At 27.4% G+C, this 25,138-nt stretch overlaps 1 protein-coding gene across 1 annotated transcript; it reads right to left on the bottom strand.

Annotated features, from left to right (window-relative positions):
• LOC135926965 (clotting factor G beta subunit-like) lies at nt 1-24,902 on the bottom strand. The gene is made up of 4 exons (XM_065462898.1): nt 24,884-24,902; nt 23,732-23,869; nt 23,224-23,395; nt 1-904 (listed from the first exon to the last, which is right to left on the bottom strand). Exons 1-4 carry the CDS (start codon nt 24,900-24,902, stop codon nt 1-3), a joined length of 1,233 nt encoding a protein of 410 aa, XP_065318970.1.
• Between the last annotated feature and the right edge of the window lie 236 nt (nt 24,903-25,138).

Here is a 25,138-nt window from a genome sequence, read left to right as displayed (position 1 = left end):
TTATAATTGGTTAATTATATTTTTTATCGTGGTCTGAAAATAGGAAATATTAACATATATCCCGGGTTTATTAACTTCCCCGCATTCGTAACCATATGATACAATTCCAATTAGTATCCACTGCCTATTTTTAAAGGCACTTACATTTCTATTTTTATATGGGCATAGAAATGGCCCACCACTATCGCCGGTACACGTATCTTTTCCACCTTTTTGATAGTTTCCTGCACAAAATTGTGTAGGTGCCAGTCGTCGTTGACCACTATAATTAATTGTGAAGTTTAATAGAAGACTATTGCACAAAGAGCGATTAATTATTGGCATGCACACTTGATTTAAGCTAAGAGTGTATTTTATAAAATATTTTAGGGTTGATCCCATTCCTAATACATGACATTTTTTAAGATCAATATCTTTTTTTGACAAGCTTGGTGCTGGGAGACATATAGGTTTTATAGAAATATTATATTCTAAAGGTTTTGCTAATCTCATAAGTGCGACATCATATGATATATCATGATAAAAGTATGGATGAATCCATACCATATTTACTCTGAGCATATTAATGCTAGAATTTCTAGAATTTAACCTTTTAAAACCAACATATATTTCATAATTATCTTTGTCATATAATTTGGAGTCATCTATCTTATCGTTAACGGTAATGTTAAACATACAATGAGCGGCTGTTAAAATCCATTTATTATTTAAAATGGTTCCTCCACATTTATACCCAGTTTCATGTCTTAAATGAATGGCAACAAACCAGGGCCACGAATGGGGCTTTGCGCGACGACCTCCAGTTTCCTTTCCACAATCAAAAATGATAGGTCTATATATGTCGTTGGATATACCACATTCCAAATTTATTTCATCGAATAGGTTAAGAATAATTAAACCAACTCTTTTAAATATAGAAAAATATTATTATTTGGATAAAATAAAATTAAAATTAACATCAATGAATATTGGCGTATATAGTGGATTAACATAGGGCATGTTCCTTGGTATACCATGAAAAATTAGAGAGGTCTTTTCGAATTTTTATAACGTTGAAACTTAAAAATATAAACAGAAATGCTATACTTCAAAAAAAATTGAAAAATATCTACAAATATAATAACAATTGAGAAACATTTCCTGTTTACTAACACACTAAACAATAATATTTACCCCTAACCCCTACCAAATCAAAATTATAAAAAAATAAGAAAAGTAAACAAAAAAAATAAAATTGGCATATTCCCCTACCCACTTTACGATCATTCATTCTTTCCACTTTTATTCTAATTATGGAGTCTCGAAACTCACAATCCCTTTAATTATCATGTGTCTTTTTCTCCACTACGGTAAAAGTGCTTGAATAGACCAAACATCACCAAGACTGCCTAAATAAAGCAGTCATGAGTGTGTTATTCAAATGGTTGTTAAGTATACCTTCTATAACTTCAGCATTTTATTGAGTTTTATTTTCCTAAACTTTGGCAGGGCCCTGCACATAAAAAATTATGATAAAGCAAATATGTAACATATTAAATATCTTAATATCATCTCCGTTAAAGTTGGTCAAACAATTGGAAACACTAATTCTATAATATATACCATTGGTTTGTGCTTTATTAGTAGTTTAGGTTTAATCAGCATAATTATTTTTACATTATGAACCCAATTTTGGTTTACCTAAATAGCGTTTGCATGAAAGGATATTAACGGGATGCCAACCTTCCTCAAAAACATATACCTACCTCTCTAAATTTCCACATTTTTAATTATGCCTTTTTAATTATAATGGTATTCCCTTCTTAAATTTTAATAAGAATTACTTAATTTATTAATGCTCTACCACCAACTATCAAAATAATGCAAATAAGAGTTATATTATGAATTTTGTAATAAATCATATAAAATATTATTTATAGATATTATATTAAAAATAGAATGGAACATTAGAATTAATTAATATAAAAATTTGATGTGATTATTTTTAAATAAAAAATAACTAATAAGTCGTAGTCGTATTATTACAAATATAAAATTAAAAAACCCCTGATGTAATGAATGCATTAATATACTATATTGTTTGGCATAAATATGAGTTTAGTGATAGAATGTCTGACCCTTTTGAATGTAGCAGAAAATAATCTATAAATGATTTATTTAGTAAATAAATATAATTGTTTGCTATATTTCAATTTGGTCGATGTTTAGCAATATCATTGTATTATAATATGTCCTATTTCATCTAAATATTAAATAGATAACTCCATAATAAATTTATTCTACCCCAGCTAATTCCCTTTAAATCCCTACCATCCTCAAAAATATTGAATGCAAAATCACCTCCCCCTCCCTCCGCTCACATAGACGCTAAACCTAACGATCAAAAGTGAATGAATGCATTTATTCTAAAAATTTTATCAATGTTTGATGATTAATTGTATGCCTCATGTTTGGTTGACAATATAAATAAATTCAAAAAACAATGCCAAGAATAGAAAATTAAAAAAATATATATATAGTTTGTGCTTATATTTTGGAGTCTCATATTCCGATGCAGTCAGGGCCGTAGCCCCGGGGGGGGGAAGAAAAAGGGGGCAGATACTCCCCCCCCCCCAAAAAAAAAATCTTCGGCCCCCATAAATTTTTCCGGCCCCCTAAATTGAAAAAATTTTTTTTGATTATTTTTATATTTTTAAAATAAATTTTAAATATTAATTCAAAAACATGTCTTATTTGTAAATTTCTTCCTATCCTGTTTTATTTTTATCCAATAATAAATCATCATTCATTCATATTTTATCATTTTCTTGTGTGTTTGTTTGTGTATAACATTATATAGGCGCTTAATTATAACGTTTAAATTGTACTTATTTCAATGATAATTATTTTATTTATTATGGTTCAATCACAATATTATTATCTTTTGAAGGTTGATATAGATATGGGTGCAAATCATAAAAAACCGGGATTTTCTGAAGCTAATCAAGTGGTTACTCAAGGATATTATATCAAATATAAGGAAACAGATTGATACCGATCCGTAAATATTTATTTAAAAAAGGTTTTTATTAAATTTTTATAAAATTTGGTAATTATTGTGCAGTGTTGCTAAATAGCTCGATTTGGGCCGATTTTTAAAAATGGGCTGATTATGATCTTAGACAAAATAATATTATCTAAGCCCGATATAACCAGTTATTTAAAACAGAGGTGAATATTTTAACATTATAAAGAAAATAGTGAGATAACAACAATTTTGGTAAGCCACCAAATTAATCGTACTTTACGATCTTAAATCAAGATTTCATGATATTTCTTAACATACAGGAGCTACCTTTTCGTGGGACTGGTTCAACAAAAATTACGGATGCTGCAAATGTAGAAAACATAATTTATTATTTCTGAACTTTTTATAGCAATGTTTTCATACACCATCCAAAAAGATCCAGAATTAGATAAAATTACGAAATTTATATACAAAAATACGCGATATACATCACCCGATTTAAAACGAAGTAATCTATTATGGTAGATACGATGCTTGATTATATTTCAGATAAATATAATAAAAGTGAGATGCCTTTTATTTTGTCTTAAGCCTGATGTGACAAAAGATGCATCAAGTTTTGAAAACCTGAGCATAATTATATATATTTTTTCTGAATAAGTCCAAGAAAATTTAATAGGGAGTATTAATTTACAGTGTCTTTCTGCTGAAAGCATTACTAATTGCATTTTAAAGAAACTTAATGAGTTAAATATTAATTCAACGAATATGATAAACCAGACATATGATGGTGCAAACGTTATGTCTGGCCGAAATGAAGGAGTGCATACCCTACTTCAAAAAAAATTAATAAAAAAGTTCCTTTTATACATTGCTACAACCACATGTTGCATCTTGTAGTTCAAAATTGGTATAATAATATTGTTATCACATCTAATTTTTTTAATTTATTCAATGCATTGCATAATTTTTTAGGCGGTTTATCGTATCCTGTAAATATGCAGGCCATACTCTTAGAGACCTTTAGAGTGGACTGGTCATTTAGAAACATCTCGCATCATTTATGTTAATTTTGAGGCGGTGAAGTATTAGTTTACTTTTCTAATAGTACTTTTAATTCAGAGGTTAGCACTCATGATTCTGTCAAAGCTTATTGTCTTTTATCTCAATACGTTAATATAAATTACATTATATTAGCCATTATTTATGAGATATTAATAACAATAGATCCACTATGTATCTACAGTCAGTAGGTACTTATCAAGTGGATGTAAAAATTGTATTGATTCCACTATCAATATATTTAAAAAATATAAGAAACAATAATTCTATTGATTTGATTAGAATAAAGGCTGAAAAACTTTTAACAAAATTTAATCTTACTCCCCAAAAATCATCAAGCGTACGTAAAACGCCTATAAATTTCCAAGATTTATTAGTTGAAACCAAATTACAATTTGATTACGAAAACGACTCCAATTGGAGTTCTTTAAAATAGAATTAGTATTAAATTATTGATTACTTTGTTGATAATTTTTTAGATAAGGTGATTATAATCATCTATCAAGTTTTAATGCATTGTCCCCCTTTGATAGTGAATATTTTATATCGTACAAAATGGCCCGATTAGAATATTTATTAAACTCAAATGAAAACTTTACATCATGAAATAAAAATTGGCTAATAGATTATTAGCTGCAGAAGTTAAGCAAAAACATAATTTTGAAAATATCCTAAATATTATGTATAAAAAAATATCATCAGGCATTTAAAGAATTGTATAAATGCTACTCAGCATTGGAGTAACAACGGCTTCTTGTGTGGCTTCTTTCTCAATAATAAAGAGAGTTCTATCGAGCACTAGAGGGTCAATGAAAGATCAAAGTAAGCAAAATTTAGTATTGATGGCTTATGAAAAAATTTAACACGAAATTTATCCTTTAATTCATTTATGTTAAAATTTAAAAATAAAAATCATCGTATTATATTATAGTATTATTTTTGTATGTTCATATTATAATATTATTTTGTATTCATAAAACATTAATAATTTTTTAATAAAAATAGCAAAAAATTTCTATGAATGCTTAATTATTTGTTTTATTTTTTTTTAAATAGTGGCCCTCCTAAGTAAGCAGCTGACCTTCCTAACGGAAAATTCCTGGCTACGGCCCTGGATGCAGTCCTAAGCATATAATTGATAGAACTCTTAAAAGAACCAATTCTAAAGCTTATGCCAATATTTAATTTAACCAGTATACATTTTAGTTTATGTTTCAATCCGTTTAGTAAACAGTATAAAATAAAAAAAATTATTAGCAAAATAATAATCAAAAATTGGTATCAAGATTTAATATAGAACAAATAATATAGCGCTAAAGCATTTATAAATAAAATTAAATAAATAAAAAATAAACTTAAAAATAACTATTATCATTATGAAATTAGGTCTTTAAGTCCACATATTACAGGTCATTGGCTATCATTTTTTAAAGAATAATTTTGGCTTTAGCCTAATATGCTTTTCTTTAAAAATTTAAAATTATAGCCATTATTTTAAAAAACTATTGACTCACTTATTTTTCTTTCAAATTATTGTTTATTTATTGTGATATATTATATTCATTTTTAGAGGTAAAGGAAGTGGGGGGGGGGGGTTTATATTAGCTAATGATATTCATGAGAACAGGCAATTTCTGAAGGGTGATACCCTTGTCCTTCCCCCTTGCATACACCTACCCTATGGATAGATCTATTAGACTTCAAACTATAGACACTATTATTTGCATATCAAAGGCGAGTATACCGTCAATCCTTGAATCTATGGATATAAACAAAGGTGAAAACAAATGTCTCGATGTAATAATTCCCATTCCCTGGGATATGGGCCAATCCCTTGCCGGTAACTATACATGCATTAATGCATTTGCCAAATGAAACAAAAACATTTCCATCGAAGTTATCAAAATATATTTTCTTCACTTACTATATATTCCACTAGTTACCATAACTTTGAGTATCTATCAGGAATATTCCTAAAATTGCAGATTTTTTTAACAATTATAAGATTAATCTATCGCTGATAAAATCGGTTTTGCAAAAAATCCTAAAAAATGACCGATTAAATAAGTAAAGCAAAGTAATGTAAAAGTAATCGCTTTTCATACTTAGACTTTAGTTGTGTCTATTAACTATTGGACCATGAGGCAGGTTAACTAAGAGAGTCGGCATTTGGGAGCTCGGGCTTTTTCCACAAAACCTTTGCACCCCTTTCCCCCCTCCATCTACCAAATATTGCAGATTAACATGTATGAATATTTTCATATATAGAATGTAAATCGTAATAAAAAAATATATCACATAAATTAAACTTAATATTGCAAAATTTTTTACTAATACTAAATATATGACACTTAATATTTCATAAATTATGTTTAATATTACATCATTAATTTATTTAATAATAATTATATTTTTCTTTAGATATTTATTTATTACCTATTTCATATTCTAATCTACTTATTCACCATAAAAATTAAACATGATCGAAATATGAAATATTTGGTCGAATCCTCGATATATGCAATAATTACAGTTGTTTAATTAATATTATTGGTTAAAGATTCATCTACAAGGATTCCATTTTAACATTAGACTGTTTATTCTTAATTTTTTAGCAATGCTTTAAATATGTTCGAAGTAAAATGTAGAAAATATAAAATACAGCCCATATCTAGCCATATTTTTTGTATAATTTTATAAGTGACTTAAATTTATTAATAGATGTTATTTTAAGAAATAGACTGGTTATCTGTTTAAGGGAAATATTCAATTGTACATATTTTTATAGACTTGTTTATATCTGTAACCCCCCTTCCCTCAACATCCCAATTTTCAAAGCCGTAAAAGTTCCTTAAAACTTTACAGATTTAAATTATTTTTACATAGCTAGCTTTCATGAATTATCGTAAACTCCTACATTGAGTTTTATGTTAATTTTGACTTAAATCGGAAAAAATATTTCTGGAACATAATTTCTGGGATAGGCCAATTGCCCTCCTCCATATATGCTAGTTAAGTGATATTTATAAAGTAGTATATACTGTTAAAATTAAAAATATTAGCATTCAGTATATTACTTTGATAATAGTCCAATTGTGTGAATCAAATGCTCTGGAAGCATTTACAATAATAATTAAATGTTAAAAATAGTGAATTAGTTGAAATTTAATCAAATCATTAATTTAACGTATCTTTTATCTTAAAACGTGATATACACGATTATGATTTAAGTCATGATAATATTTTTATAAGTATTATTTTTAAAAAAAACTATATTATAAATATACTAGCTGATAGCCCGTTAAAAGAATAACGGGGAATCTGAATTTTCTCCTTAATTTGATGAAGGATGAATCAGAAATTTTCTCTTTATTTGATGATACAAAAATCAGCTTATCTTATGGGGTGTGAATTAGAGTTTTACCTTTATTTTGATGAGAGTTGATTCCGAAATTTTAATTATATTTATAAAATATGTTAATGAAGAATATATTTTTATTTATTATCTTCGATATAAATAAATAATCGGAACATGTGGATATACTTTTTCTTTATATTAATTTCATAACTGAAAAAAATAATATTTATCTCAATAAAAAATATTTCGGAATGCATTTCTATACATTTGTATTTGTAATTTTAAAAATTTAAATTTCTAGATGAGGTAACTTAAACCTGTTCTGCGGACGGGCTGAAAGATTTTAAATATTGCTTGGTAAGTAGGAGGCTTGAAAAATATTTTTAAAACAATAACCCTAAATTAATAGTTAGCGCGAATAATGCGAGGTATACAAAATATACTATATTTTTGTATTTAGTCGCGAATTCGCACTAACTGAGAATTCAGGGTAGGGTTACCTGACGTCCTTTTTTAAGAGATCATGCCTTTTTTGAGATGTCTGAAAGTATGTCCGGTATCGTCTAGTGATACTTTATCATTCGACGCTTTATCATAAACACTTTATCATTAAGATACTTTATCATGACAACACTTTATCAAATCGACATTTTATCACAATGATACTTTATCAAATCGACACTTTATCACTATCAAAACCCAATATTTTATATGATCCTATTTAAATTATATTTATATATTTATATACCCATTGTCGCCTATATTTTTATTAATTCTATAATATAATATTAATAATCAAGCAAAGACAATTAAAATTCCTATTTTCCTAATAGAAAATATATTTTAAAACATCCATAAATGTCAATTACAAATCGACGGATACAAAAATCACAACGACATTTTAACGACCTTTATCATAACGACATTTTATCATAATGACACTTTATCACAATGACACGTTATCACAACGAAACTTTATCACAACGACACTTTATCACAACGACATTTTATCACAACGACACTTTATCACTCAGGCATTTAATAACTCGACACTTTATCATCGACGCTTTATCACGCGACATTTTACCATGCGATTTTGACTTATTTATCTTTTTTTCAAAAAATATATTTCATTTTTTTTAAAATTTTTTCTCTAAATTATTTTTTAAATTAAAGAGAAATATATAAAAGGTATAATTATTTAAAATAGCATATGCAAAAACTGAAATTATAAATATAAAAAATTAAGAAATATATAATTAAAAATCTATTGCATATAAATAAAAAAAAATTGAAAAAAGTAAAAATATTTTAGATACATAAATCCGAGAATGGATGTGCAATTGGATATTTCTCTAAAATGTTAGGGAGAAGTTACCTAGAAATGTAAAATTCGAAATTTCTTTGCATGATTGATAAGATTTGTTGATTTGATTAAACGAATGAGTTATATGACATATTATATATTTTATTAGATAAAATTCAAATTTTAAGAGGTAAACCAATTATCACCAGCTGCACCGAGGAATTTATTGGTAAATTTTGAACAGGTACTGATAAATGCAATTTCTAACTAAAATAAAGCGTTAATATATAAATAAATGATTTGGGACTAAAAGAGGTCTATGAGTCTGATTACTTCTGACAGGTGTTTATCGGCCCTTGATATGTACCAAAAGATAATCTGGAAATGTAATTGAAACCTTAGCGGAAATATTTGTAGAAATTCACACTTATAAAAAAAAATTATTTAGTAAAAATATTGATAAATTTTCACATACAAAAGTATAAAAATATTGGTCATCATATCTTTTCTTTTGCTTAGTTAAAGATATTTTATGTAGAATAATTTTAAAAAATAATACAAATATTCATCTTAGTTATTAAATCTTAGTAATCTTTTATTTTTGAATTTAATTTTTTTTTTACACTTTATTTTATCATTATTTGAGATATAAATTTAATTATTAAATTAAATTCATATATTACATAAACATTATTCCTAATAATTGCACTAAAACTTGAATATTGATGTAATATATAGAATATGAAATATTTAAATGGTAGTTCATAGTCATATAAAATTACATGGTAAGTAGTAGAGGTCTGTATTGGGCGAGTTTTTGGACTATAAGCCCGCCCATCCAATGTTTTAAATAAATTTAACCCGCCTACATAGCCCGCCCATAGTATTCAAAAAATATACCCGCCCGCCCATTAGGCTAAAATTCTTCACCCCCCCCCCCCGCTAAATTTAACTGATCCGTAGTCCAACATCTCTTTCCAGCATAGAATCGCGTTATTATCATATAGCTCACAGCCAACCCATTCGATTTTGGACTATAAGGGGCCGATTTAAAATGTTTTACGTTGTTTTTAAAAAGATACGTTTTGAATTCATTAAGTAAAACTGAATACCGTTATCTCAAACAATTAGGGAAGTAACCCATGTTTCAAAGATTATTTATTACAATCGCAGAATTAATATATGTTACAATTGCAACTTCAATCCATTTAGTGAAGGAGTCTACGCAAATTAACCAATACTTTTCAGATATTGGGCTGGTCAAATCAACGTGTATTTGATCCTAAGGTTGAGTAAGAATGTTCCAATTGTATAGCGACACTTCTCTGAGTCTTTTTTCCTGGCAACTCTAACGAAATCTTCAACATCAGATTTGTCCAATAAACATAATATCGACTACATTATTTTATTTCCACTTTAATACCATTCAGAACCTACTTTTTTAGATTATCAAGGACAATAATTTTATCATTATAAAATAAGAATCCTTCTTCGAACGAAATATTATCTTTCATTAAAATAAATTTTTTTAAAACTCTGAATAATTTTTTATATTATCAATATACTACTGATTCTTAATTAATTTAATAATCTCTTACCGATTGACATCATTGCCCGCTTTACTTACGACTTTACCGCGAGTGAATACTATATTTTCTATTAAACTAATTTTTTATTCTCTGTATTCTTCTTCGATTTTTTTTATAACTTCATTGGTTTTTGCCTTCTTTACCCCCAAACGGGATTGAGCGTTGGCACATTTGTTTTGATTTCCAGGTTTCTGAATTATCTCATAGTGGTCATTTAATAACTGCATCGCCCACTAGATTAAATGGTTATAGCGATTTTATTTAGGTCTCTTTTATCACCTAAAAAATATATTAAGGGTTTGTGACCCGTAACCAAAATAAAATGTTTTCCATAAATATATTGGTAGAACTTCTCGATAGCGAAAATGCGCCATAGCCTTCAGATCAATGGTAGCATAATTCGTTTCAGCCACCGAAAGTGTCTTGATGCTTACGTAATCGGTTTCTTCTGGTCAGTAAGAATTCGGTCTGAAATAACAGCTACCAGACCATCTTTGGGAAAGCGTCACATAGAAATCATGACAGAAATATCGGCTGAATAAGGTATTATTGTATCCTTTTTTGATAATACATTTTTAACTTTATTAAATATTTTATTTTCTTGAGCTGACCTTACTCGTTAGTTGGTGAAAAGACGCGGAAACAGAATGTAGATTTTATAATTCACCATCCCAAGAAACTAACGTAATTATTTAACATTTTACGGTGATTTACAATTTTTTATGGCAATAATCTTATCTTCTGTATAGTGATTTCCGAATTCGTCAATACCATGACCCAAATAAGTAACGGACATTTCTTAAATTTTAATTTTATCGGTCATCGTTGTCAGTAGAACTTTTCTTCTTAATACTTCTTCTAAATTCACTACATGATCAAGAGTATTCTCGCCCGCAATTATAAAGTCGTCTAAAAATACAACCATAAGAATTCCCTTAAATAGGTTTTGCATAAAACGCTGAGATATTATGAGAGCGCTAGTCAACTCAAAAGGGATCCTCAGATCAATAATAACCGACATGAGTTAAAATGGCTAAAAGGTCCCTAACTCCGAATTGTAAAAATGCATCTCTTGAATCTAGGCAAATATTAACCGTTGGTGTAGCGCAAGTGATTGGAGTTGTTGTTGAATCCACCATTTCGATAATTTCTCGGTTTAAATCTGTCCAAATCAGCTTCAACGGTTCCACGCAGCGGAAATGAAACTCTTCTTACTGGTAAAGCTATCGGTAATGCGGTATGCGGATAACTGCTTGTTAAAGTTTTATTTCTCCAATTTTTTTTTTTAAATTTGAGGAATTTTGATGCAATAATATTCAAAGTGGGAACATTTATATTTATATTATTTATCCGAACTTCTTCCGAAAGCTTGATATCAAATTCTCTAAAGGAAAGGCATTTTAAAAATAAGGAAATTCTCTCCTTTAACTACCCAAATAGGCAAAAAAATTAGAAATGTTATTTATCTCGACTTTCATTGCACATTTATCCAACATTTCTATTTTCATACTGTTAGCACTAGTTCATACCCAGGCGATAATAATGGACTTCCAAAACGTCTCCTGGCAACTTCATCTAACATACTACATGCAGCTGTACCGAATTCCATTGTAAAGTGCAAATTTATTAGGAGACGAAAGGCGAGGTGGCCGTGGTCAATCGTCTGTATGGCATGCACGGTTTGTTATATGGTTTGCCTTGCCCCAACAAAATAGGATGACTTTTTTTGTATGAAATGAAGTTTATAACCAGGGGCGTCGCTAGCTTTTACAATCTCAGGGGGCTCAACTAAAAAAAATTATGGGGGGCTTCGCCCCCCCCATTCCCCCCAATTTGCGGGGCAGGGTTTCATATTAATATATTATACTTTTTTTAAATTTGTTAACCCTGAAAAATATTCTGAATTTTAATTTTCTCATTTATTATATTATGCATACAAAATAAACTGGCATATAAATAATTAGAATAATACAAGACATTTCTTAAAATAAAATTTTTTAATACAAAATCGATTTATTACAGTATAAAATATTTTCGATTGCTGATATAAAAAAAATTTGCGTCTAAATAATTACAATTGATGAAAAAGATTAATTAATTCATACATATGCCTCAATTGATAATAGTTTTAGAAACCAGATAATGCAATAATATAATTTTTAGCAACTTACATTGACAAAAGGTTATCAAACTAATATAACTCTCTGTTACCATTTTTCACATTTATAGCATGGACTAATAAGGAAAAATTTATAGGCCTAATCGAAATCAACAATTCTTGAAGAAGAGAGTATAAAAGATCAATCAAAATCATAAAACTATTAAGTGGTTAGAGCTTCCTTTTAGATGACATGATGGTAGCTAGATAAGTAATCGAGAAAATTATTGTGAGATATTAAATTTCTAAAAGATTATCATCCATTTTAAATTATATATAATATATAATATATAGACTACACAGTTGACCATTATTGTTTATCTAAAATATGCTATTATATGCTCTCAGCCGTTGTAGTAATAATTTTAAATTACATAGCAACACAAATAATAGATGCTGGTTAATTTGCAGTAATAGCCATGACACTCACGATGTAAACTAGTATCAGAATTTATTATGTTGGATAAATTGATAAAATAAAAACACTAATGTGCAAATATATTGAAGCCTTGAGTTATTTACACGGCAAGGATGCCATATTAGAAGTGAAACATTTTGGAACTATAAAATAAGGACCAGAATGATATGATTAAACAATTAAGATTTTATATATTGTCGCACCACCTCTAGTTGGTATATTATAAATAATAGTAGTTTGTAAAAATATCAAAAATATACTTGTATTAAAAATTTAACTCAAAACTGTTATTTGAAAAAGAAAAAAATAGCTTTCCTAACGTAAAAAAGAAGAGAAAAAATATCAAATTTATTACATCTATTGTAAAATGAATAATAAAATGTTTTATTTTTAACTAAATAGATGGCGTTCAATACTTAAAAGCTTGTTACTATATTTATAATCAAAAACATTTATTAGTAAAATTCATTATAATATTAGCTGCAATACATTATAACTGTCAAATAGGTCTATAAAAGTGGCATTTTATCTAATATTTTATAAACAACTGTATATAATAGAGGATTATAGACTATATGTCTACTTACTTACTTTCTATTATACTTATTTGGACCTTGAAAATATTTTTAGGAATAGGTATGATAATAAAATTTAAAAATAAATATACAGTTGATTAGTCATTTTGAACTCTGCTAATTACAATATTAAATTTTTTAGTTTTCAATTAATAAACGATTATATTTATTTAATTAGGGTTATAAAATAATTTAAATAATAATGGTCAATTAAGCTCCAACTGTTAATGCTAAATTAATATTTAGTGAGTTAGCTGACACAGTGAAAATATAATTTATATGTATTAATTTAACCTAATTTTAAATTAGTATTAATTTAATAAATATTTAGATAGTCTTATTAATTTTTAAATAATAAAATTAAATCTATATTTTACTTAATAGAATTATAAAAGAAATCTTTCAGAAGGCAATCAAAAAAATTTATTTTTAGTTCAAAGAGTTAAGATTGCATTAAAAAAATTATTTTTGCTTCAGGGGGCTATTCAAATTTTCCAGGTGGCTCGAGCCCCTGCTTGCCCCCACCTAGCGACGCCACTGTTTATAACTAGATTTATAATTATTTGGAATATAATTATTATGATTGAATTTATTAGCATTATAACTAATATTACTATTAAATTTATCACTGTTATTATAACTATTATTCCTAAAATACGTGTGTTTGGTATCTTGCATCGGCTTATGTTTAATAATTTAACTTCTACCTTGGTTTCCTTTTCCAAGGAAGAGAGTGACCGAAGCTCTTTATCCAACTCTGATAGCCCTATTCCTAAGATAAAAATGTCTCTTAAAAGTTTATTAACAGGTGATTTACATAGTGAGCAAATACCTTTAAGTTGATAGAAAAATATATAATAGTTTTTCCATCTCTTTTTAAGGTATAAAATTTATTTTGATTTAAGAAAATACTAGAGATATCCTTAAATATTTTCTCCAAACTATCAAATAAAGTTATGTAATTAATGCTCTTTAAATTAATTTGGTAATGGAAATTTTTTATTTTAATTAAGTTATCCATATTTATACGCTAGTAACAAATCTCTTTTTTTATTTTAATATATTTTACTTAAAGATGAGTTCTAAATTAGATACATAGTCCTGAATATTAACTTTTGATTTAAAGAATTCTGCAATATGGAATACTAGATGTTGATGCTTCTTTTTCCTATAACTCACTTTCGGTTAATTTTTTTAATATTCGGTTTTATAAATATCCACAATTGTGGCAATAAATATCTGTCCGAATTAGAAAAAGATTGCTCCATTTTTATATTTTGGCAAAATGCTGTAATCTTTTTATTTTGCTTATAACTCAAGAACGGTTAATTGTTCCGGTGTCTGGTTTGAAGATCATTAAGGCACAAATTATGCACTATATGTTGGGATAAGTTGTGGAATTTTTACCTCACCTTCTACAGGTCTTTCTGCCAACTTCATGCTTTTAAAATCCTTATAACTCGGTAATATTTTGTTCTATCGATATCCGGTGGAGAATGTGAAAGCACAAATTAAGCAGTAAATAATGGTACAAGTTTCGAAATATCATCTAAAACGGTTAATTCTGCAGATCATTTAGGCCTAAATTTTGCACTATATGTTGGCATAAGTTTTGAAATTTTTGCCAAAAGTCGTTATGCCAACAGCATATTTTCCTTATAATTTACTAACTATTGATTCTTCCGATGTCTGGTTTGAAGATCCTTTAGGTACAAATTAAACACTAAATATTGACATAAGCTTTGGAATTTGTGAAGTCGTTATGCCAACTTCACGGACCAATAAATATTACATTTTTAAGATGATCAGGAAAATTAAAGATAAATTATCATAGTGAAATGGGATATAATAATGAACATATTGTCATTTTTAATCTTTAAATTATGTAATAACAAATTTTTTTTAAAAAAAATGTCACATTATTTATAAATTTTTACATATAATAAAAGTTATCATCATAACTTTTCCTACAATTAAGAATATTTTTTGTAGAATTTAAAAAAAATAATTTTAAAATATTCATCTTAGTCAAAATAGTTTATTATTGGTCATTTTAAAAATTTAATTTATTTATTTTATCATGAGCTTTTGAAAACGAAATAATTGTTATTGATGCACCTCATTTTCATATAAGTTAGGAAGAATATAAATTTTAAAAAATATGATTATATTGTTAAATCAATATATTAATCATATAATGCATTTAAATCAGGATTTATTAGTTACTTAAAAAAATAAGTGTGATATTTAATGCATTGTTCAAATTTAACATATTAGTCAATAATATTCAGATTAATCTTAGGTTAAGTCATAGAAAATATGGTAAATAGAGGACAAGGATATTAGAGCTGTTAAAATGATTTTACAATTTAAAAATAAACCTGGCAACAAAACTTCTATTAATGCTGGTGTTTCAATAGCCTTTTCATAATATATTATTTCTGTTAACTTAGGATATATAAAAAACAATACTTTTTAATAGAAAATATTTGTAAAATTTTATCACTAGGTTTCCTTAAAGTTTTAAAATAAAGAGGTTGCAAATTTCATGTAGTAAAAGAATTATGATAATTTATTATGTTCATTAGATATATAAAAGATTTTATGAGCAATTGATAAGAAAGTTTCAGATTAAGTATTTTACAAAACATTTGGTTTATAAATAGAGCTAAATCTAAAAAATATACAAATACTTTATAAAAATCATACTGTATTATATATTAGTAAAAAATACAATTTTTTTTTTATGTATATAATATAAATAATCAAAGTATTCATATAATAAATTGAAAATATCATCTTTATTTCAATTCTTTAACTTGCAGGCCTATAAAAATAAATAAATGTATCATAAATAAATAATTTAAATATCAGAAATAATTGTATTTCATTAATTCAATTGAGGTGACAGTTATCATCATGCACATAGAAAAAATACCTGGTGGCAAACTCTGTTTTAATTTATCTGCTTTTTCTGAGTCAACAACTTTTAATGTATAAAGGTAGCGACTGCATCTGACTTTAAACTTTACTTCATTTCCATTTTTCTTAATTTTCACGGCTACAAAAAAAACATATATTAATGCTTTGGTGGTTTTTGCTTTATAAAATAAAAACAAAAATGGATATGATTAAATTCTAATATACGAAAATAATTAGCATTCATTAAAAAACTAGTTTAACGAATGACTCTTTTTCGAAATGGAGTCTAATATAATATAAACCTTTGGCATCTTTTCTTCTTGCTTTAATAAGAAAATCCTTAATTTCTTTAATCTCTTTAGGCTTGTTAAAAATTATAATTCATATAAAAAAACTAATTTTACCATATCGGAAATTATACAAAATGAACGAATGCTAATTTATTATGAATTGTTTTTAAATAAATTATAAAATTAGTTTTATAAATAAGCGACTTTTATTTAAATATTGATTTCCAGAAATAATTGTCTACAATAATCCAAAAGTATGAATATTAAAAATTAGTAATTATAAAGAAGATTAAAAATAAAGGCCTGTTGTATGCCTGAAAATTATATTATTCCATATCCACTTTTTTCAAAAATGGCTTTTTTTTACATAAATCAATTTGTTCTAGATAAAAAAAAATCTAAAATGTTTATAAAAAAAATATAAGACAAATGATTGCCAGTATAAGGTTACCCATCCTATTCAATAAAACGGAGATGAAAAATCTAATTCAATTTGTCTAATTCTCTTGATAATTCGAGCATCTCCCTAATATAATCAAAATTTTGAGCCCCTAAATCCCTAGTCTTAAAAAATTGGCAAACTATCTAAATTGAGCAAAAATCCAGGTTCTAATGGTACCTAAATTGGACTAGGTATTACCGTTATATGGAAATGATGGATTAAATAAAATGGCTAACAATATATAAAACTTTATGTTGATAATTATCCCATAAGTAGAAGCTTTTCTCAAAAAGTAGAAATCTCCGGTGTCATCAAATGTTAATAAGAGAAAATGACTCCTACCAGAATATACCTATCAAAAATGGGAAATAATTATTTCCATGCCCGTTTCCTAAACCAGAATCCAATTTTGTTTTAGAAAGCTAATCTGGAGACAGTATGGATTAAAGGATGATTCAAATGATTACACTATGTATGTAAGCTGTATCGTGAATAAGAAACCGAATAAATATTACATCCTGTGGGGTTAAGGAATGGTAAAAAAGGCTAATTTAATGTCAATTTTGCAGCGAATCTATTTTTTTCTATATTAGCTGCATCAGGGGGTCTTAACAAGAATGAATAATTTAAGAAGTTGTTTATAACATATGAGAAATCACTGATGACTTTGGGGGGATTCATCTACTTTGTGAAAGATGTATAGGTGAGAGCGCAGAATTCACCTAGCTGAGATTGCTCGATAACGTTGGCTTGTATCAGAACACGTTATGACAAATTTGTTTGCCAGTCCTTTGTTGACTGAGTGTCGGGAGTATCTGCCCTCATTGTTTTGTATCCTAAGAGCGTCTAGGTGAGGCCTAAATCCTCTTTTTGTAACGGCCCTTTAAAACATAGCTGGGTGGCTTCTACACTTAGTAAATGGATCATTCATGTTATGTGTGTCGTTTTCATTTGTGTAATATCTATTCATTGTTATAATTTTTTTTGTTTAAAGTCTTTATTTTTCAATTATTAATTTGTATTTTTATGATAATAGAAGATTATTAATTCAATATATTTTATTTTAGGGTTCCACGTCAATTCGGCGCGGAAAATTCGGCGCGAAAAATTCGGTGCGGCGACAATTCAGCGGAGCGACAATTCGGCGCGTATCTATTACAGTTGCTTATTATAAAATTTATTTTTACAAAAATCTCAATTTTATTTACTAAATGTTTAATATAGAAAAAAAATAGCTAATATTTATACCTATTTCTTTAATTCACCAATTTACCGCATTATAAGGTATGTAGTAGCCAATATTCTGTAAGCCTGGAGATTTTGCGCATAGAAGGAAGAGAGAAAAAGACAGATTTGACCTCTATCTCTAATCTTATATGTTATTTTGGCTACAATCTTATTAAAAATAGACCCAATATACCCCCCTGATAAGTATTATAATGTTAAATCTTAAATCCCCCTTTCACTCCTAATTTTAGATAATAAAAAAAATAAATAAAATTATAAAAGTTTAAAAAAATAATATACCCCTCTGATAAGTAATATAAGAATAACGAAAATTATGTTAAATCTTAAATCCCCTTTTCACGCCTAACTTTAGACAATAAATAAAAAAAAAATTATAAAAGTTTAAAAAAATAATATACCCACCTGATAAGTAATATAAGAATAACGAAAATTATGTTAAATCTTAAATCCCCTTTTCACGCCTACTTTTAGACAACAAAAAAATAAATATTATTATATTTTATTTTGGGATTTTCTCTTTTTGTTCAACAATTTTAAAGAATTCAATCATTATTTTTCTCAAATAAAAATAAAAGTTTACATTCTAAAAAACATAAAATCTAAATCTCCTTATCTTTAGTTTTTCCGCCTAACTATTGACAAAAAATTAATAAAAGAAATATATTTTATCTTGAAATTTTGTCCTTTCTTCCATTTTAAACAGTTAGTAAAAAAACTTTATTTTTTTTCTTTTTCTTTTCTTTTCCTTTCATAATTTAATCTTTATAATTTCTTTCCATAATTTAATCATTATAAATTAAAAATTCCTGATAAAGGTAAATATTAATATTATCTCTGTATATGATTTATAATTTTTATACATTTATTTTTAAGAATGCCTTTAAAATATGTTATAAGTGATGAACGTGGGTCAAAACAACTTGTTCATGATCAATACATATTCAGGAAAGAGAGAACTATAAATCAAAAAATAATATGGAAATGTGTTGAGTCGTACAAATTATTGGAAGGTAGACCTACCCATTGCAAAGGGCGGTGCCAGTGCCATACATTAAATGAACAAGTAATTCTTCATATAGATAATCATAATCATGTGTTAGATGGTAGTGAGATATTAAAAACCGAATGTTTAAATAATATTAAAAGACGTGCCATTGAGATGACTGATACACCTCAAAAAATTATAAGCATTGCAATAGCAGGGGGTTCCCATTCCTTTATGCTGCCATTCCATCCATCGCGTCAATAAAGCGGACCATTCAGCTGGCTAGATCGCTTACAGTTTTCTCCATTACCTAACTCGACGAACAGTTATGATCTTGATTTACCCGATATCTATAGAATAACATGTTCAGGGTTGCCATTCCGACAGCAAGTATTTGCAACCGGAACTGCCAAGAATTTTGATATTCACCACCGCCCAAAACCTTACATTATGGCGGAAAGCAGTCACTGGTATGCAGATGGCACATTTAAGACAACCCCCTTAATTTTTCACCAACTTTGGACTCTTCATGTCCTATATCATAAAAACATTTAAGACAACCCCCTTAATTTTTCACCAACTTTGGACCCTCCATGTCCTATATCATAAAACGATTGTACCCACAATTTTTGCGTTATTACCAAATAAAACCCAGATCACATATATAAAGGTTTTGGATGAGATAAAAAGATTAAAAAATAATCTAAATCCTATATCGGTAATGATCGATTTTGAGCAGGCAGAAATAAATGCCATTACACATTCATTTCCATCAATAACTGTAAGAGGGTGTTTTTTCACATGACCCAAGCGATTCGGAGACATATACAAAGTGAGAGCGAGTTGCTAGCATATTATTTAGATGGAGATACAGGAAACGAATGGTCAATAAAAATTAGACAAATCATCTCTCTTGTATTTGTTCCCATGGAAGACGTATTTGATGCCTTTTATGGACTTTTACAAACACCCTTTTATCAAGATAATGAAAGAGTCTTAGATAACCTTATTACATACTAATACTATGAAGCGAATTGGATTGGTAAAATTCTTCGTGAGATAGAGAAGCACCAAGGTTTCCAATTCCCCTTTGGAATCAATATGTTGCTACATTGAAGGGAATCCCAAAAACAAATAATGCAGTTGAAGGTAATTTAAAAAAAATTTATTATTTTTTGATCATTAATACACATCATTTTTTATTACTTTGCAATTATTTTTTAAATGTTGGCACAGAACATTCTCATTTCTGCTATCATCGCACCATCCCTCTATTTGGAAATTTTTAGATGCTTTACGCTTAGAACATTCGTCAACCCAAAAATAACAATTTATTTTTGACACGCAACCCCCGAGATTAAGAAAGGTGTATCGGAATACAGCTAAAAATATTATATTAATTGTATCTGATTATTTAAACCGCCAGATTAATGATTATTTAAGGGGGATCGCTTATAATTTTAATTTACAAATATAATGTTTTTTAATAGCATGTTTTGTATAGTATATTTATGTTTTCTATGTTCATTTTATAAATAAATTAAAAAATTGAGCGTTAATTCATTTTTGATTTATATAATATAAAAAATTAGCCTAAGCATAATATTTTTTTAAAAAGGATTAATAGAATTTAAGGATTTTTAATAAATCTAAAAAATGAGTCAGTCCTAATTTGATTTTTTTTGGATCATGGCTGGGTATTCTAGCCAAAATAATATGTAAGATTTGAGATAGAGATTCGAACCTTTCTTTTTCCTTCTTTCTTATATGCCCATAATCTCGGCTTACATCGACTACTAATCAACATACCTTATGTGGTAAATTGGTCAACCAAAGAAATATGTATAAATATTGGTTGTTAATTTTTTTTGATATTACATATTTAGTAAATAAAATTGAGATTTTTGTAAAAATAAATATGAAGAAATAATTAATAGGACCAACATTCAAAATGATTTCTGTTTAATCATCCTTATTTTTTTACACTAAGTAATATATAATAAATTGCAACTGTAATAGATACGCGCCGAATTGACGCTGAGCTGAATTGTCGCCGCGCCAAATTAACGCTGCGCTGAATTGTCGCCGCCCGAATTGTCGTGCGCCGAATTTTCCGCGCCGAATTGACGTGATACCAATAAAATTACATTATAATATATTTAAAAAATAAAAATTTTAATTCAATTTTTTTTATTTATTCTTTGATATAATTTGCGGTTTTAATTTAATTATATTAATTTTTAAATTTAATTTTTAATTAAATTATATTTGGTTTGATTTTATATGAATACACTTTTAAAAAAATGGAAATTTTAAAATTATATTTTTATTCTATTTAAGTTTTTTACAAAAATAAATTGATAGTAAGTATAAATATATTGTAAGTACTGGATTATGAAGTAATTGACAAATATAAATTTTATGATATATTTTTTTTACGTTTCCGGTTAGAAAAATTTTTGTTTGTCGCGAAAACATTCAGAGGGAATAACAACATCTTAAAACGTAATTTCAAATATTATTAACGAGTTCGAAAAATATTTTTTTTGTCGCAAAAACATTCAGGGGAAAAGACTAACATCTTAATCGTAATTTCAAATATTATTGTATCATTGTACTCAGAATTAAATTTCCTATCTAAAAACTTAGATGTATTTTTTGCGATTTCCATAATATTTGAAATTGCGATTAAGATGTTAGCCTTTCCCTTCTGAATATTTTCACGACAAAAATGTTTTCGAACCGGAAAGGTAAAAAAATAATTTTGTCTTTCGTATCATGTAGCCTTTCGACTTATAGACCTTGCGCTTTCGACTTATAGACCTTACGAAAAAATACTATAAGATAAAAAACCTTTAACGATCTTTAAAATATATCTAACAAAATCTATAAATTATAAAATTAAATTTATAAATAAAAAATTAAATCAAATAAATAATAAATCTTTTAATTTTTAAAATAGAATACATTGCCTGATTTAACCAGGCAATGTGCATATTGCCGAAATAACTTATTCACCCTGCCTACCACTATAACACATTGCCGAAAAATCAGGCGATGTACACATTGCCGAAAATAACATATTGAAGCTAACATATACATTATATTAAACAATCTTTAAAATAATTAATAATAGATAATAAGAAAATAAAGTAACAAAAAAGATTTCGCAATATGGAGTATTTTTAAAAACTTTAAGGGACAAAATGACCAACAATGTAGGGAGGTTGTGAACACGGACACCTTAATATATTCAACAAGGAGACCCTTTGGGCCCTCTGATCTTTAGTTTAGGTATACATAACCTAGTTCATTGTCTAAAATCCTCATTTAATTTAGATTTAAACATATGGTATCTAGATGATGGTACCATTTGCGGACCTTCTAAAAATATTCTTGCAGCGATAGATTATATAGAGAAAAATTCTCTAAACATAGGCCTTACTCTAAATAAAGCTAAATCGGAAATATGCTTTTTAAATTCAAATACTCTCAAAGTCCAAGGGTTTAAAATCATCAAAAAAAGTGAAATTAATCTTCTAGGTTCACCTTTAAGCAGTTTTTCCAACTGTGAGGTGTTCGTGGAAAAATTTTTCGAAGGCTTATCAGGACTCGAAACTATTTTAAACGAAATTCCTTCACACCAGAGCTTTTTTCTTTTAAAAAATTATTTATTTTTACCAAAGATAGTACATATTTTTAGATCTTCTTCCTTTTTTTTAAATAATGAAATTATTAATCGTGTTCATGAATTTTTTAGAAGTTTATTAGAAAATATTTTAAATATTAAATTGGAAGATTTTAATTGGGGTTTCTCACAATTACCCTCGAAAATGGGTGGTTTAGATTTATATCCTTTAAACCTTCTATCTCTTTCCTCATTTTTGGCATCGCGTTTGATGAATAACGCCATGATATCTTCTTTTATCTCTCCTAAAGATAACCTTTTAAACTCAGCCTTGACAGCCTGGACATCTTTAGCTCCACCTGAAGCTGTCTTACCCACGATCTTAACACACCAATCTCTTTTCGAACCTTTAATTAAAAATTTTTTTAAAATAATCTCATCAAACCCCCCTTTGGAGTATATTCAACTATTACAGAATGCTGACTGTACTAGTGGCTATGAATGGTTGGAAGCATTACCAAGTCGTAACCTAGGTAACCTCTTATCAGATGAACAATTAAGAGTTGCCATAGGCCATCGACTTGGATGTAACATTGTTCAACCACATACATGCATCAAATGTAAAACATTAGTTGACTCCAAAGGGAAACATGGTCTAAATTGTATATATAGTCAAGGCAGGCATGCAAGGCATGCAGAAATTAATTTAGCTATTAGCCGTTCTCTTACCAGGGCTCGAATACCAAACATCCTGGAGCCTACAAATTTATCGTTAGATGATGGCTTAAGACCAGATGGTTTAACTTCCGTGCCTTGGTCTTTAGGGAAATCCTTAATTTGGGACTTCACATGCGTATCTTCTTTCCCAAAAAATTTAAATTCTAATCCGGTTGATATAGCCGAGAAAAAAAAAACAATGAAATATTCCAAATTCACAAATTATATTTTTACACCGATTGTCATCTCTTCCCTTGGACATATGCCAAGTGGAACTTTAAAGTTTTTAAAAAATATAGGGGATAAGATAAGAGCCCTTACATCAGAACCTAAAGAATCTTATTTCTTAAAACAAAACCTCCAAATCATAATTTTAAAATATAACTACACATGTTTTTTGGGAACTTGTAGTCCCACCTCGGTTTTTATATAATATTTTATTTTATTTATTTTATATTATTTTAATTTAGTATGATATATATGTAGTTATTATTGATATAATGGAAATAAAATGATAGTTGTATCTAAAAAAAAAAAAAAAAAAATTTGTATATTTTTATATAACAAAAAGGATGGTTAAATTTACAACAGAATATGAAAGTGTTCAGCAAAAATAACGATGTTTATATATTTTTTATTTTTACTAATATTTAAATTTTAAAATTTTTTTAAACCTTTCACAATTTTTAATAAGTTAAATCTGAATTACAATATATAATATCATGAGTAAAAATACAATTCTATAATTTTAATTAACATTATTATTTTTTAACTTACATATTTTTTACTATTAATTTGCAGATATAATCATAATATCTCTGATTTTTTGTTTTTCTATTATTTTCATTCTTGACTATTTTATTATAAGAATTGGATATGGCTTTGAATCAAAATAATAATTTTTTTCCAATTAACACTAAAGTTCTTTTTAATAAGTGGTCGTGTTGTTAAAAAGCCCGATTTTTCAGAATGCCGGAATAAGATTTTAGCTAAAATAATATTAGGTAATTATAGAGATTTGGTAAATAGATGTCTAAGTACTTCTCTAGACTTGCATAATGTTATTTTGGTTATAATCTTAATCGGGCCGTTTTTTAAAATCGACATGAATCGATTTTTTAACAACACTAGTAAGTGGACCTATTAAATTAAAAGAGAATTTAAAACCAATCAAATACTTGTTTCTGCAGTGCACATTTTTCAAAAGAATCTTTATATCTAACATCTACAAATTATAATAATCTTGGTAATTTTAATTTATCAATTAAATAAATGTGAATTTTATGTAAGCCTGGAGATTTTGCGCATAGGTGGCAAAAAGGTGACCTCTATCTCTAATCTTACATATATTTTGGCCAAAATCTTAATCGGATGATCCAAAAAAATCAAATTACTTCTTAGAATTATTGGTAAGTGATTAACAAAAGGGAAGT

This window comes from Gordionus sp. m RMFG-2023, chromosome 3, assembly GCF_954871325.1.
Source record: "Gordionus sp. m RMFG-2023 chromosome 3, tfGorSpeb1-WG-v2, whole genome shotgun sequence".
NCBI lineage: Eukaryota > Metazoa > Nematomorpha > Gordioida > Chordodea > Parachordodidae > Gordionus > Gordionus sp. m RMFG-2023.
This window is presented reverse-complemented; position numbering and strand designations above follow the sequence as displayed.